Source organism: Hyperoodon ampullatus (assembly GCF_949752795.1).
Source record: "Hyperoodon ampullatus genome assembly, chromosome: 7".
Classification (NCBI taxonomy): Eukaryota; Metazoa; Chordata; class Mammalia; order Artiodactyla; family Ziphiidae; genus Hyperoodon; species Hyperoodon ampullatus.
This window is the reverse complement of record NC_136920.1, coordinates 3,031,752-3,044,515: the sequence shown is the minus strand read 5'-3', so window position 1 is coordinate 3,044,515 and position 12,764 is coordinate 3,031,752. Positions and strand designations below refer to the sequence as shown.

Genomic DNA, 12,764 nt, shown 5'->3' with positions numbered 1-12,764 from the left:
CCGGCTCGGCCGACCATTGGCTGCGGGACCTGTACATTTGCATACGGGCTGGGCGCGGAGCGCGGAGCCGGCGGGGGCGCGAAGGGGCCGCGGCCGCCGCCGAAGTTGGGCAGAAAGCCGGCGACGGCCCCGTGCCGGGGTCGCAGGTGACGCGCGAGGGGTCCCAGGCCGGTGGGCGGGAGCTCGGACCGGGCAAGGGCAGCGGGATCGGACAGTCAAGTTGGAGGGGAGGGAAGGGTCGGGGGCGCGGGACGACCCCTCCGCCCGCACGGCGGTCCCTCCAGGCGCAGGGCAGCCACTGCCCACCGCACACTGCGCTGCTCCGGACCCACTGTGCGTGTGACAGCGGCTGATCTGTCTCTGGGCTGCGCGACCGCCCCGTCCCCTCTGTGACCCTGCGGGGCAGGGGACGGCCACATCGGGTCAGAGGGCGCGCGCCAAGGCGGGTGGTGGGCAAAGGCGCCCCATGGACTGGGTGTGCTTTTCTGCGCCCAGCAGTGGGCTGAGGGAAAACGGGGGACATTCAGGGAACTTCGCTGTCCTCCGCACGAGGGGGTTCAGGTTGGACCAGATGCCCTCTTGGAGGGAACTCTTTCCCTTGTGTGTCTCAGGGTGTCAGGATGTGCAGGGTTCCTGGGACCGCCTTCCCGATGTCGCCAAGCTTAAGGCAGTCCTGGGCAGGCATGGGTGCCGGGGTTCGACCCTTGGACGTTGGGACAAGGACCTCCAGAACCAGCCTCTTGAGGGCTACCTCTGAGGACTTCCTTGAGGACAGTGGTGACAGATTTGACTTTTCTGTGCACTCTGCCACTTCAGCAAGGCCGCTAAGGGAGTCGGGGCTCTGAAGACCCTTTTGTGGTACCCCTGACACACCCTCCCAGGGGCGGGGGCTCCTGGAGGCCCGCTTTCACTGTTAGGGATTCTTGAGTTCACCGTGAAACTCCTGTGGTTGTGGAGCCGGCCCAGAGCAGCCTCTGGGCCTGCAGACGCCAGGAGGCCAGCAGCAGGCTCTGTCCCCTCTCCCAGGTGGTGGGGGCTGATGGCTGGAGCAGCCTGGTGGGGAGGCAGGCTTAGACGGGGCCTTGTGTGGACTCGGACTCCCCTTTGGAGGGACCCTGTCCTAACTGATGGTCGATGTGGTGTGATGAGTGTCACACCCAGCAGGTTTGGCAGGGCCAGCTTCTGCAGGTGGCAGGGAGGCTGTTGGTGGCTTTGGGGTTGAGAACCAGCAGAGCTGATTTGCTGCCACTGGGCAGTGACTTACTGTGGGCAGCCGTCTGTGAACCCTGGTGTTCTCAGCCAGCCCTGGAGGGCCCTGCTGTGCGGGGCGGGGGGCAAGCAGGAACTCTGAGGCCAGTCGGGGCACCAGTGCCTTCCCCCCAACACAGTCTGGCCCTGCAGAGCGACAGTGAGGATGGCTGCGCGGTACTCACAGCAGGCAGGGTCCTGCCCTACCATCCACTGGTTTGATGGGAGCTGGGCCTTTCCTCACCTCAGCACATTTCACATCACTGTTTTCAAAGTACAGTTTAAAACTCAAAAGTAAACTTTTCAGCAACTCAAGGAGTTGCTTAGTGATCTGAAGCACTTCTGGCAACTTTCGGGGGGTGTGGAATTTTGTTCACCTGCAACAGCCTCAGAGGAAGGTTCTGCCTGAGGACCCTCTCTGAGCTGGAGAAGAGGGCTGTCAGCGTCCTCAGAGCCAGCCTCAGGCCAGGGGCGGGTCCCTGCCAGTGACTTCAGAAGGAACGGGTGTTCCCTGAAAACAGACACGGAGACCAGGGGGCATAAGTCCGCCCAGTTCTGTGTCTGCTGCCCTTTGGGGGGTGGGGAAGCCCACGACACTGGGAAGGGCATGGGCTGGTCCTCCCCTTTCCCGTGTGTGTGTAGGGTGGTCCCTGGATGGCACCTGGCCTTGCCCCCTGCTGGCCTACGTGCTCAGCTTGGGAGATGACGCTGTGCTAAGGCTCAGGGCTGGTGCCCAGCGGTCCATCCAACCCTCTGGAGCACAGGTGGGGGCTACAAGTGAAGAGAGCAGGCCCCTCGGACAGTCCCCAGTCCTCCCACCCAGGGCAAGGCCTGACTGGCCCGTGCACTCCGGGCTGCACCCTGTGTGGCCTGTGCTTGGCCCTATCTGGAGTCACAGGTCAGGCAGGAGTGTGGACAGGTGAGGGGATGGGCTGGGGGCTCCACAGAGGAAGCCAGGGCCACATCCCTTTCGCCACCAGGCCTGTGCAGCCACTCCCATCCCTGCTGCAGCTCAGGCAGGAAGTACCGGCTCCTAGTTACTCCCATAAGCCGTGAGTTTGGTGGTTTCCTTGCTCCTTGCACTCAGGACTTCACGTCCCCTACTGTCGGCCCCAAAGGAAGTAGGGAATCCCAGGCCCGGCTCAGGGGCCACCCCAGAAGAAGGCTGAGTCCATCCCAAAGTTGCCCGCCCCCAAACTAAGCATGAAGACCCCTGTGATCTAGGCTGTCCCGTCCCCTGTTCCTCAATACACATGGCTGCACCCAAGCCTCAGAGCCCCCCAGGTTCTGACCGGCAGAGCTCTCCCATCCCAGCCACAGCTCTCTGAGCTGGGAGCCTGTGGCCCACCCCAGGACCAGGGATGTGATTTGGACCTCGCCCTGCCCCAATTTCAAGGCTGCAGGCATGCAGCTGAGGCTTCATGCCCACCTGGGGAGCAGAAGTGGGTGGCACACCCTCCAGGGGCCAGCAAAGCTCCCTGGGCCTCGCAGACGCAGACCCAGGAGTCCCCGCAAGCTCTCAGACTCAGGAAACCTGATGGACGGGTCTGCGGTGTCCTTGAGTCCTCATATCCAGGAGCCACCCCAGAGGGGGCAGCGCTTTCTGCTGCTGGTGGGGAGCAGGCCAGAGAGGGAAGCCAGGTGGGGGAGGGGTCCAGACAGAAACCCAGGTCAGTGCTGAGGCTGCTTCAGGCGCCCAGCACCACTCCAACCCCAGGCTCAGGTTGCCAAGGAGAGAACCCCCCTGCCCCCCGCCCCCGCACACCAACAGGGAAGGGCCACCCCCCCAGGGGGTGGGTGGACAACAGCAGCCTGAAATGTGAGCCCCTGGGAGCTCCAGCTTTAGACTAACTGATGACTGGTCCCTGGGAAACCCCCATCTCAGGATCTTTGGCTGCTGCCAGCCCCAGGCAGCTCAGGGGACTACCCAGGGACCCCACAGACCCTGCCCAGTGCAGCCTCGGGACACGCTTAAGCCACGTGGGGCAGTTTATTGAGGTTTTAGTGTCGGGGTAGGAAGGCAGCACACGCACGTGTGTGCGTGCACCTGCACACACATGGACGTGGGGAAGGATACCTCCCACACGCAAGCGCATACCTACAGGCTGAACACAGGGTGGTCCGTGCACCTCCCTTCCCCAGCAAGGAGCTGTGGCCTTTGGGGCCTAGTGATTTCTGGGCTGGCCATGACCCGTGCTTCTCCAGGGGTCTGGGCAGATTTGACAAGGACTAGAGCGAGAGTCCTCAGCCTTCCCCTGCCCCCTGCAGCAGAAACCCTAGGGCTCTGAGGAGTCCCATCTCAGACCCAGGGTACCAGGGCTTCCCACTGCATGGTGGAAGGAGTCCTCTGTGACCCCGAGCTCGCCTTCTGTCATCCAGGCTGGGCTGGCCTTGGCTGCCCTTGCTCGTGTCATCAGAGCCCAGGGCTGGGCTGGCACTGGACGTCCACTCTGGGGCGAGAGCTGCTACCTCCAGGAGTTCTGCCTCATGGGGGTGACTGTGGGGAAGACATGGGCTGAGAGGGCTGCGGGGGCCACAGAAGGACCTCATCCCACCCAGAGTGGGGGAGACAGACATACTCTCTGGGCTCAGGCTGGACACTAGGGCTGGACTCTGGGGGACTCCCAGGAGGGGCTCTTCTCTGGACGGAGGCAGAAGATCCTGTGGGAAGAGCGGGTCAGCTTGGAGCTGGGCTGGGCCCCCCGCCGACCTGGCCACCCTCCAGAACCGTTCTGACCTGTGTGCCAGGGGGGGCCCCGTCCGGCTGTGGGGGCGGGGACAGTGCGGCCCCCGTCTGCCGGATGAACTGCTGCAGGTTACACTGACGCAGCTCCCGGTTCAGCTCCTCCAGCTCCTGGGCCTGGGCCTAGGGCACACGGGACCCTCAGAGGCGCACAGCCGTGGAGCCGCATGGCCTCATGCTCTCCCTCGTCTGATCCTGAGACTGACACCCAAATCCACCCTGCGATGGAGGAACTGGCAGGGGTGTGGGGTCCAGCGGGCTCACCTGCAGGGCGTGCTCGGCAGCCTCCAGAGCCCTGCCCACCAGGGCAAGGCTGCCCTGCACCTCCACACTCTGCCGCTCCTGGGCGGCCAGGTCCTGGCGCAGGCGTTCTGCGACAGACGCTGTGGGCGAGGCGGGCCCAGGGGCCTCTGCGGCCAGAAGTAACTCGGCCTCCAGGGCGCGGGTCTGGGCGTCCAGGGCCTGCAGCCGAGCGGCATGCTCAGCCGTGGCTGCACTCAGCGCCTGCAGGCGGGCCTGCGCCTCGTGCTCCCGGGCCTGTTCCCGCCGCAGCTCCTGCTCCCAGAAGGCCTCCTGGCCCAGCTCTGCTGCGTTCCTGTGCACCCTTCGCTCCAAGCCCTGCAGGTCTGTGCAGCAGCCCGGCATTGGTGCTATGGGACCCACAGGCTCGGGTGGCACAGGGCCGGGGGCCAGCCCAGGGAACCCCAGGCTTAAGGTCAGTGCTTTGCAGGGCTCACGGTCCAGTGCTGGTCGAGGCTTTGGGGGAAGGCTAGCTCGGATTGGGCAGCGCTCAGGGGGAGGGCAGCTGTCCGAGGAGGGCCTCCCAGCGAGGCTGGGTCCTGTCCGCCTCAGGACAAACTGGACATCGCTGGCAAACTGTCCACAGGTCGCCTGGGCACCCACTGGGCACTCCTGGGGTAGCAGCTGCCGTTCCTTCTCTCTGAGACGCTGCACAAGCACAAAGCGGCCTGTCTGGCCTGGAGTAGGGGAGAGGGGTCAGTCAGCCCACGTCCCTTACCGTCTGTCCACCTGGCTTGCGCAGTTGGGGGAAGGCAAGGGGAATCAGCAACAGCCCCACCCTCCTTGGGGCACCCCAGGTGCACCTGCTGGGCCCATCCGTGCTTCAGGGGACTCACCTATCGCTTGGGCCAGTGCGATGACCACTTCCTGACAGGTGGTCTGCTCTGAAACCCCACAGACCACACGCTGGATGCCATCCACCCACACCTTCAGCTCCATGGCCGCCAGCTCTGAGAGCATCCCTGTCCTGCAGGGAGGGTGAAGGCCACAGGGTCAGGCCCTGCCTGGCCCCAACACAGCCTGGCCCCGCTCTTCCTCCTTGAGGCCTGCCCCTCACCCCCTGAACTGGCTCAGGACTGCTGCCCCTCAGCGTCTGCTGCCCAGCCCCATCTGCAGGCCGCGCATTCCTGGGGGTGGGGTAGCAAAGACCAGTTCCCCCCAAAGGGGGAACCAGTGTGCCCTCCCGCAGCGCTCGGAGGCTTCCCCACTTCCCAGCCTGCTCTCGCCCCGCCCCACTCCCGGAACAAGGCAAATCATTAACCAGACCCAGCCACCTGGCTCGGAGGGTACAGCCCCTCCCGCGGAGCGTCCGCGCGCAGACCTCGGCCCTCCGGACCCACCGCACCCGGCACGGGCGGCCCCTCCCCACTCCCGCCCGTCCCCGCGATCGCCGCGAGGCCGCTGTCCCCGCCCGGGGCGGGTGCAGGTGCGGCGCGGCCCCCACGCCGGCCCGGCTTGTGCCCCTCCGTCGGAGTCGCCGTCCGGGGCCGCGCCCTGCGCTCTGGAAGCTCCGGGGCCCGGCGCGGCTCACCTGGACGCTCGCCTGCCTCCGGAATCCGGACGCGAACTGGCTGCTGCCAGGCGCCGGGCGCCGCCGCAACCTGCCGCCTACAGCGCCGCGGGAGCGCCCCGGCCCGCCACCCCATTGGCCCACGGCCGGAGCGCCCCGCCCCGCACACTTCCATTGGCTCCGCGGCGCGCACTGCCCGCCCCGTGCCGACGCCCATTAGCCACCTACTCTGAGCCTCGCCCCTGGCCCTCCCCATTGGCTCCCCTCCCGCCCCGCCCCCGGCGGCGTCCAGGTGTGGGCGGGGCTCCGGGGAGCAGAGAGGCTGACAGAACCCGGGTCCACGCACGCCCCGAGCCCGAAAACAACACGGAAGCGCGTCCCAGACCGCGGTCGCAGGCGGCGCGTGGGGCAGGTGCCTGGCCGCGCTCCACGACTGACTTCCGCAGAAGCCGCCCAGTCTGATGAGCTTCCCGCCTAGGGAGGGGCCGCCGGCCTGGGACCCCGCGAGCCCGGCCTGCGCCCAGCGGAGCCGCGGGGCCAGAACCGCCCCTCCCCCGGCCTGATGGGCCCGCGTCGGAACGCACAGGGGTCGGGGGCTCTTAGCGGGAGGCAGTGGAGCTGGTTGACCGCTGCTCCTCTCTGGCTGCTGCCAGGCTGACAATCCTGGTGGGTGAGGGGGCCTCCCAGAGGTTACCTGGGACGAAGGCCCCGGACTCTTTGTCTGAGGTTCCTTCCTCCCACCCTTTCCTGCCCTCAGTGGGGCCCAATGCCTGCCCAAGCTGTGGACACGCTCCTGCACCAGGCCAGTCCTGCTCTCCTGCCAGGAGACCCCAGGCCAGCGCGGCAGCCAGGGCCCCTCGTAGCCTCAATGCTATCTGTGTGGCCCAGCAGCAAGGGCATCCAGAGCCTGTACTCGCGCAATCAGACTGGGCCATGGGCGGGGTCCTCCCTCCTGCCACAAGCCCTACCAAGAGCAAAAGCTGAAAGTCTGAAGGAATGAATGGTGAAGGAATGAAGGTGGGGTGGGGGTGGGGCAAATACTGGAGGGCGTGAGGCTTATGGGTCAGGTCTGGGGCCTCACTTTTGTCCAGGGGCGCGGGTGAGGGGACCATTGTCATCGTTATATAAGTGTCCCTAGGCCTCCCTGCAGTGGCTCGAGTGGTGGAGGTGGATGGGAGGAGGGGAAGGGGAGGCTTCTCTCTTGGTCAGGTAAATGGGCACCAGCCGCTATGCTCACAGAGGCTGTAGGAGGAACTCAGGAGGGGTTCCACTGCTGGTTAGAGCGCAGCAAGCCCCTCCGCCAGGTTCTCAGAGCTCTCACCTGCCTCCTCTCCCTCCTGCCCAGTCAGCTCAGGCCCCAGTGAGGGCCACATTCTCACGAAGGCTGTCCTGCTGGCCTGTGGACACACTCACAGGGCAGCAATGCCACCAATACCCACTGATCACCATGGTTAGGCTGGGGAGGGACGGTGGGAACCTGCCCCAGGGTCATTTGGAGGTGTTGGGCTGAGCTGGGGGCCATGGCAGACTCTACTGGTCACTCTGTGTCCTCTGGGCCTAAGGAGGTTAGCTGGGCAGTAGCTCAGCCTCTCACAGATTCTCCTTCAGGCTGGACAAGGAGGGGACCCAAGGTCCACTCAGGGCCCTGGTCTGGGGTCTCCCTGGAGGCTCCTGGTAACAAACGGCCCCTCCCCTTCTGGGTGCTTGTATCCATGGCAACACTGTAGAGCCTTTCTCTCCCCAGGCCTGCTTGGATTTCAGGCCTCAGGTGAGTGTTGGCGGGAGGGCCCTGGGTCTGAGGGGGACAGGGACATCACCGGCAAAGGACTGGCACCTTTGGGGACACTTGTACTAGGCTGGGGGGCAGGACTACAGCTCCTGGAGGGCAAGGGTGACAGGGGGGAGATGACAGGGAGTGTGTGAACACCCAAGTGACATGGTGCCAGGGGTGGAGGTGACCTGCTGCCCTGGCCTGGTCAGAAACACACAGGTGTGGACACCCACATGACTGGCAGTGTGCTGTCCTGTGGGGCAGACACACACACACACACACACCCCTTCTTGGAGAGTGACGCCCTGTGAACCAGTGGTGCCATCTTGCGGCTGCCATACACATGCACGTGCGCTAGCCATGTAAGGAGAGCCCTGCAAGGGTGCCCACACATGGGACCCAGGGCAGCCTTACCATCCCTCCTCTCAGCGCCCTCAACAACATCAAGAATGGCCCCTGAGTCTTGTCAGGAGGCTGAAGATGCCGAGGAAGAGGCTTTCCCATCCCTGGTGGACCGAGAACTGGTCAGCGGCCACGTGGGGCCTCCAGCCAGCGCCTCTCCCGACCCTGGGGCTCCCGCGTGCCCTCAGAACACCAAGCCCAGCTCCACCAGGATGGTCTCCTCTGTCAACCCGCAGTAAGGAGGGGAGCGGGGAGGTCAGCTGCTTGGGCCAGGCCAGCCAGAGAGCAGGGCCTGATCAAGTGGCGGGAGCGCTGGCCTTTCAGGTCTGCCCCGGAGTCCCTGGACCCCCGCACCCTGCGGCTGCTGTGGAGGCAGCGAGAACTGGAGATCCAGGCCCTGCGGTGGGCAATCGAGAACCACCGGGAGGCCCGACACTGCCGTGTCCTGCAGGAAGTGGCTGGGCTTCCAGCCGAGAGGTCGGCAGCATGCTGCTGGTCCCCCGCCTGCCCAGTCCCCGTCCCGACCCTAACTCCGAGTTTATGTCTGACTCCAAAGTCCACTGCCAAGACCGCAGCCCTGACCCTGGCCCTGACCTTCGCCTCTAGCCCCCGTCCTTACCTGGCCCTGATCCCCCACCCCAGCCCTGAAGAAGTTAATATACTGTAAAGCCACCCAGACCCTAATCCCGAACATGTCCGTGGGTGCTGAGCCCAACCTAGACGCCACCTCCAGCCCAGACCTCTTCAGGGCCTGACCTGGCCTGGCCCAGTTGCACTCTGTGCCCTCAGGCCCCTAATGACAGTGAAGAAGAGCCCCTCCTTCTCTCCTTGGCTGCCGACCCAGAGGTGGGGGCTGCGGAGATTGCCATTTCCCCCAGGAGCTCGCGCAGCCGGAAGCTCTTGCAAAACCAGGTCCAAAAGCTGACTCTGGAGTTGGAAGAGCAGAAGGAACAGGCCCAGCTGGTGAGGGGCAGGTGGGATCAGGGAGTGGGGTGCGGGACCCAAGCCGGGGTGAGGATGGGGGTGGGGGGCAGGCAGGGGTTCGCCTTGGCCAGCAGGGTCTGCAGAAGGCCCCTCCCACCTCTGGGCCCTCCCCGAGCAGGAGAAGACACACCTGGAGGAGCGGCTGCTGCAGACCGGAAACACGCTGCGGCAGCTGGAGGCCGAGTTGCAGGCCTTCAGAAGTCCTGCCTCTTGCAGCTGGCCCGCTTCTCCTGGGTGGGCCGCGTGCTGCGGTCTTCCACGGGCAGTGTGGAGGTGAGCCTGGCCCCTGGGTGCCCCCCCCAAGCCCGCCCTCCTTGGTCTTCCCTCCGACAGCTAGCATGTCCCCTTGAGACTGGCGCTTCCGCTGGGGGTCCCTGGGCTGCCTGGGAGGCCTGCCCCCCTCAGGCTGCCTCTGGAACCGGACCGAGCCTGGGGCAGGGAGGAGCTACAAGCCCTGTAGTCCCGATACTTACTTAGCAAGTGTGTGCCTCCGGCACTGGGGAGGTCAGAGGGGAGAGTGATCTTGGGCAGAGGGGAGTGCTTCCCCCCAGCCTGCTGCCCCTTTTGCAGGTGGTGACGGCAGAGACCCTGATGGACCCCAGTGACCTCTCTGAGAACGATCGGTCCCCCACTGCTGGGGAGGTACGCGAGGCCCTCCAGGTGTGTTCTTGGCTCTGCAGTCCTGCGGGAGGGTCAGGTCATGTGCTTGTTGCTCCCTGGCCAGGGTTTCCGGCTGGAGGATGTGGACTGGAACAGCATCGGCCACTGGTACCCTAACCTCTTCACCAACCTCAAGTCCAGCTCAGATCAAAAGTAACTGCACTGGGTGGGGACTCCCTAGGGGGGAGGGGAGGGGAGGGCTTGCCTTGGTTGGTATGGACCAAACTCCAAGTTCCACCCCTTAGTGTCCCTGGACAGGTCACTTAGAAGGGAAAGGGCTCTGGGGTCATCTCTGTCCAGCCATGAGCCCTTTGCCCAGGCTGGATCCTAGGGACTGGGGCCACAACTTGGTGTGCCCTGCCCTCCTTATGGAGGTTGGATGGGGGCAGGGCTGGGGTCCAGGAGCTGAAGCCACGGGCAGCGAGCTGATCTTGGCCTGCAGGCACCCCCGGGCCCCGCCGCTCCCAGAGCTCCCACCAGCCACACAGCCTGACCAGTGGAACTCAGAGCTGTACTGCCAGCAGAGGCAGCATCGTCTCAAGAGCGTCGAGTGGAGCTCCCTGCCCCTGGTGGGCACCAGCAGCTCCAGGGTCGCCGACTCCGAGTCCAGCAGCTGCCTGCTGGCTGCACGTTACCACGTGCAGAAAGTGACAGGGGACCCTCTCCAGGCGCCAGGCCACACTGCTGAGCAGATGGAGGCACAGGCACAGAGCCTCTGCGGGGACAGTCAAGCAACATCGGAAGGTGGAGTGGGGCGGGTCTCCCCTGGTTTCTCCCCCCTCCCATTCCCGCAGGACTGTGATCTCTGCCCAAAGTCCTAAAGGGTGTCCCCCACCCTCTGGGCTTTCACAGTAGCCCAGTTTGAGGCAGTTGGGGGCCTTTCCAGCCACATCCCTAGGGGTTAAGGTGGTCTTGGAGGACTACTGGCACTGCCTTTGTGCTCTGGCTTGAATCCACATCCCCCCACGCCCCAACAAGTACTGCCAGGCACTCCTTTGCTTCCCTCAGCCTCCTGGGTCCAGCCATCTCTCCTGTCTGGGATCCGACCCTTGCCTGGTGCTGCTCCTCTCCCACGTGGAACCTCAGGGCGCTGTGGGCCAGCTCAGGCCTCACAGGAGATGTCCCCAGTGGACCCTCCATATTGGAGTTCCCCTCCTGGACAGGCCGCCTCTCCCTGGATCTCCGGAAAACCCACTCGGACAGGCAGGGCAAGAATGGCCAGGAGCCTGAGTCCAGTGCGGATCCCCACCCCCGGCATTCCGGGCGCTGTCCAAGGTGAGGAGGGGAGCCAGCCCCGAGCGCAAGGGCAGGAGCAGGTCTCCTAGCGGGACCACGGTGGGAGGGGCCCGAACGTCTCGGCACAGCTCCCCTGCCCGCGCTCCCGCCCCAGCCCCACGGGCTCCTGCCTGAAGATCATGGCGGTGAGCCACCGCCGGAGGTTCGTGCGCATCCTCAACCAGTCGCTAGAGGACACGGCCGACCTGGGTGGCTTCGTGCTGCAGCAGCTGGTGCGCGACTTCCCCGTGTGCATGTACCGCTTCCCGCCCAGCACGCTGCTGGAGCCAAGGCACCACATCACGGTGCGTCCCGCTCCCCGCGCCCCTCGCGGCCCCGCCCCGGCCCCCCGCCGCCGGCCCCTCACCCGCCGCCGACGCCGTCCCCAGGTGCGGGGCGAGGCGCCAGGCAGCACCAAGCAGCAGCCACCCTCCTCCTTGGGCCAGGAGCCCGTCCACTTCCGCTCCAGCCGAGGCTGCGTGACCCTCCTCCTGAACCCCCAAGGCGAGGTCAGTGCGGGTCCCAGCGGGGGTAGTGGGAAGGGCGGGCTTTGCGGGGTGGAGGTGACCACCGTGTCCCCTACGACCCCGCAGGTCCTCAGCGAGCACCAGGCCGCGCACTGCGTGACCCCCGTGTGCAGGATCTCCGCCGACAACACCGACTTGTCCATCGACCGTTTCCCGCTCTCAGAGGCCCGGCCCGGTGCTGACCTCGCGGAGCAGCAGCCCCTGCCTCGACCCCCGCGCAAGGGTCTGGTGCAGGAGGCCCGGGCCGGGCGCCGGAGGCCGGGGTGGGGACCTCGGGTCCCCCAGTCCATACCTCCTCCCCAGGCCCAGACTCGACAAAGACCCCAGACCCCCTGCTAGGGCTGTCCCCCACCTCCCCAAGGCCCGCCCTTGCCAGGACCACCCTCCAGCTATTCAGGACTCCCCTCCACCTCCCCTGGCCCCATCCCCTCCAGAACCACCCCTTCCCGCGGACAGGCTCTGTCTCTCACGACCCCCCTCACCGCCCTTCCCCCCAGGACGCGGGTCCAGTTGCCCCGCCTGAGCACCAGAAAGCTCCTCCGCCAGCGAGAGGTGCTAGCGCGGACCGAGGGCGCCGCCGAGACCCACCCAAAGCTCCTGCCCGCCAGCCCCATCCCCATCCCCGGTGAGTGCGCAGCAGGGAGGGACGTGGAGGGAGGGGCGGACAGCGAGAAGGGGGCGGCCGGCCGACCCCACACCCTCATTGTCCCGCGCAGAGGCCGGGCTGGGCCTCGAGGACTGCCAGGCTAGGAAAGAACACAAGGTCCGGGTGAGTGCTGGCGCGGGTGTCCGGGCAGCCCCCGCCCCGCCCCGGCCCCGCCCTGCGGCCACTCAGGCTCCGCCCCCCCAGGTGCGCCGGAAGAGCGTGGACCGCGGCTGTCCGATGGTGGCGCTGTCGGTGCAGAGCACGGCCGAGAGCAGGTTCGGCTTCCGCTTCCTCAGCTGCCCGCCCATCACCGGGGACTCGCGGGGGCCGGTGTAGGGCCGGGCAGGGCGGCGGCCCCGGCCCTGTGCTCCCGCGTCTCCACGGCTGTGGCTGCGGGGCGGGGCGGGGCGGGGAGAAAGCGCCGGAGGCAGGCGATGCCAGCTGCATAGTTTATTGAACCAACGCCGCCTACCAAGTAAACCGCATTTCTGTACACCTGAGAGTCGAAAATGATTCGCTTGGTTTCCGGGTATCCGGCCCCAAGAGGAGGGAGCTGGCCACCCCGTCCCCGCGCGGAGAACCCCACAAGTCCACCAGGGATGGGAGGCGTGGTCGCACCCTGGTTGGCCTAGGGCAAGCGCCTCTGCTCGGGACCACGGCAACCCAAGGGTGGCTCAGAGCCCTGGGGCGGCTGGAGG

The 12,764-nt window shown here is 66.2% G+C and overlaps 2 protein-coding genes across 3 annotated transcripts; one reads left to right on the top strand and one right to left on the bottom strand.

Moving 5' to 3' along the window:
- Nucleotides 1-3,239: 3,239 nt before the first annotated feature.
- On the bottom strand, nt 3,240-5,251 carry RASSF7 (Ras association domain family member 7; the record flags this gene model as incomplete). Of its 2 annotated transcripts, XM_079707527.1 has the most annotated exons (5): nt 3,680-3,745; nt 3,828-3,909; nt 3,986-4,114; nt 4,256-4,968; nt 5,128-5,251. In XM_079707527.1, the coding sequence occupies 5 exons, from the start codon at nt 5,249-5,251 to the stop codon at nt 3,714-3,716; spliced, it is 1,080 nt and encodes a 359-aa protein (XP_079563653.1). In that variant the 3' UTR covers nt 3,680-3,713. The 2 variants fall into 2 exon arrangements, with proteins under 2 accessions (XP_079563652.1, XP_079563653.1); XM_079707526.1 differs by having other exon boundaries at nt 3,240-3,909.
- Nucleotides 5,252-8,021: 2,770 nt separating this feature from the next.
- LMNTD2 (lamin tail domain containing 2) lies at nt 8,022-12,531 on the top strand (the record flags this gene model as incomplete). The annotated part of the gene is given in 17 exon segments (XM_079708551.1): nt 8,022-8,209; nt 8,299-8,451; nt 8,853-8,937; nt 9,077-9,151; nt 9,157-9,231; nt 9,529-9,600; nt 9,683-9,771; nt 10,061-10,367; nt 10,633-10,663; nt 10,666-10,745; nt 10,748-10,893; nt 11,009-11,198; nt 11,283-11,402; nt 11,487-11,683; nt 11,918-12,045; nt 12,137-12,189; nt 12,271-12,531. Coding segments are annotated over 17 exon segments (2,121 nt in total). The 3' UTR covers nt 12,403-12,531.
- Nucleotides 12,532-12,764: the final 233 nt, after the last annotated feature.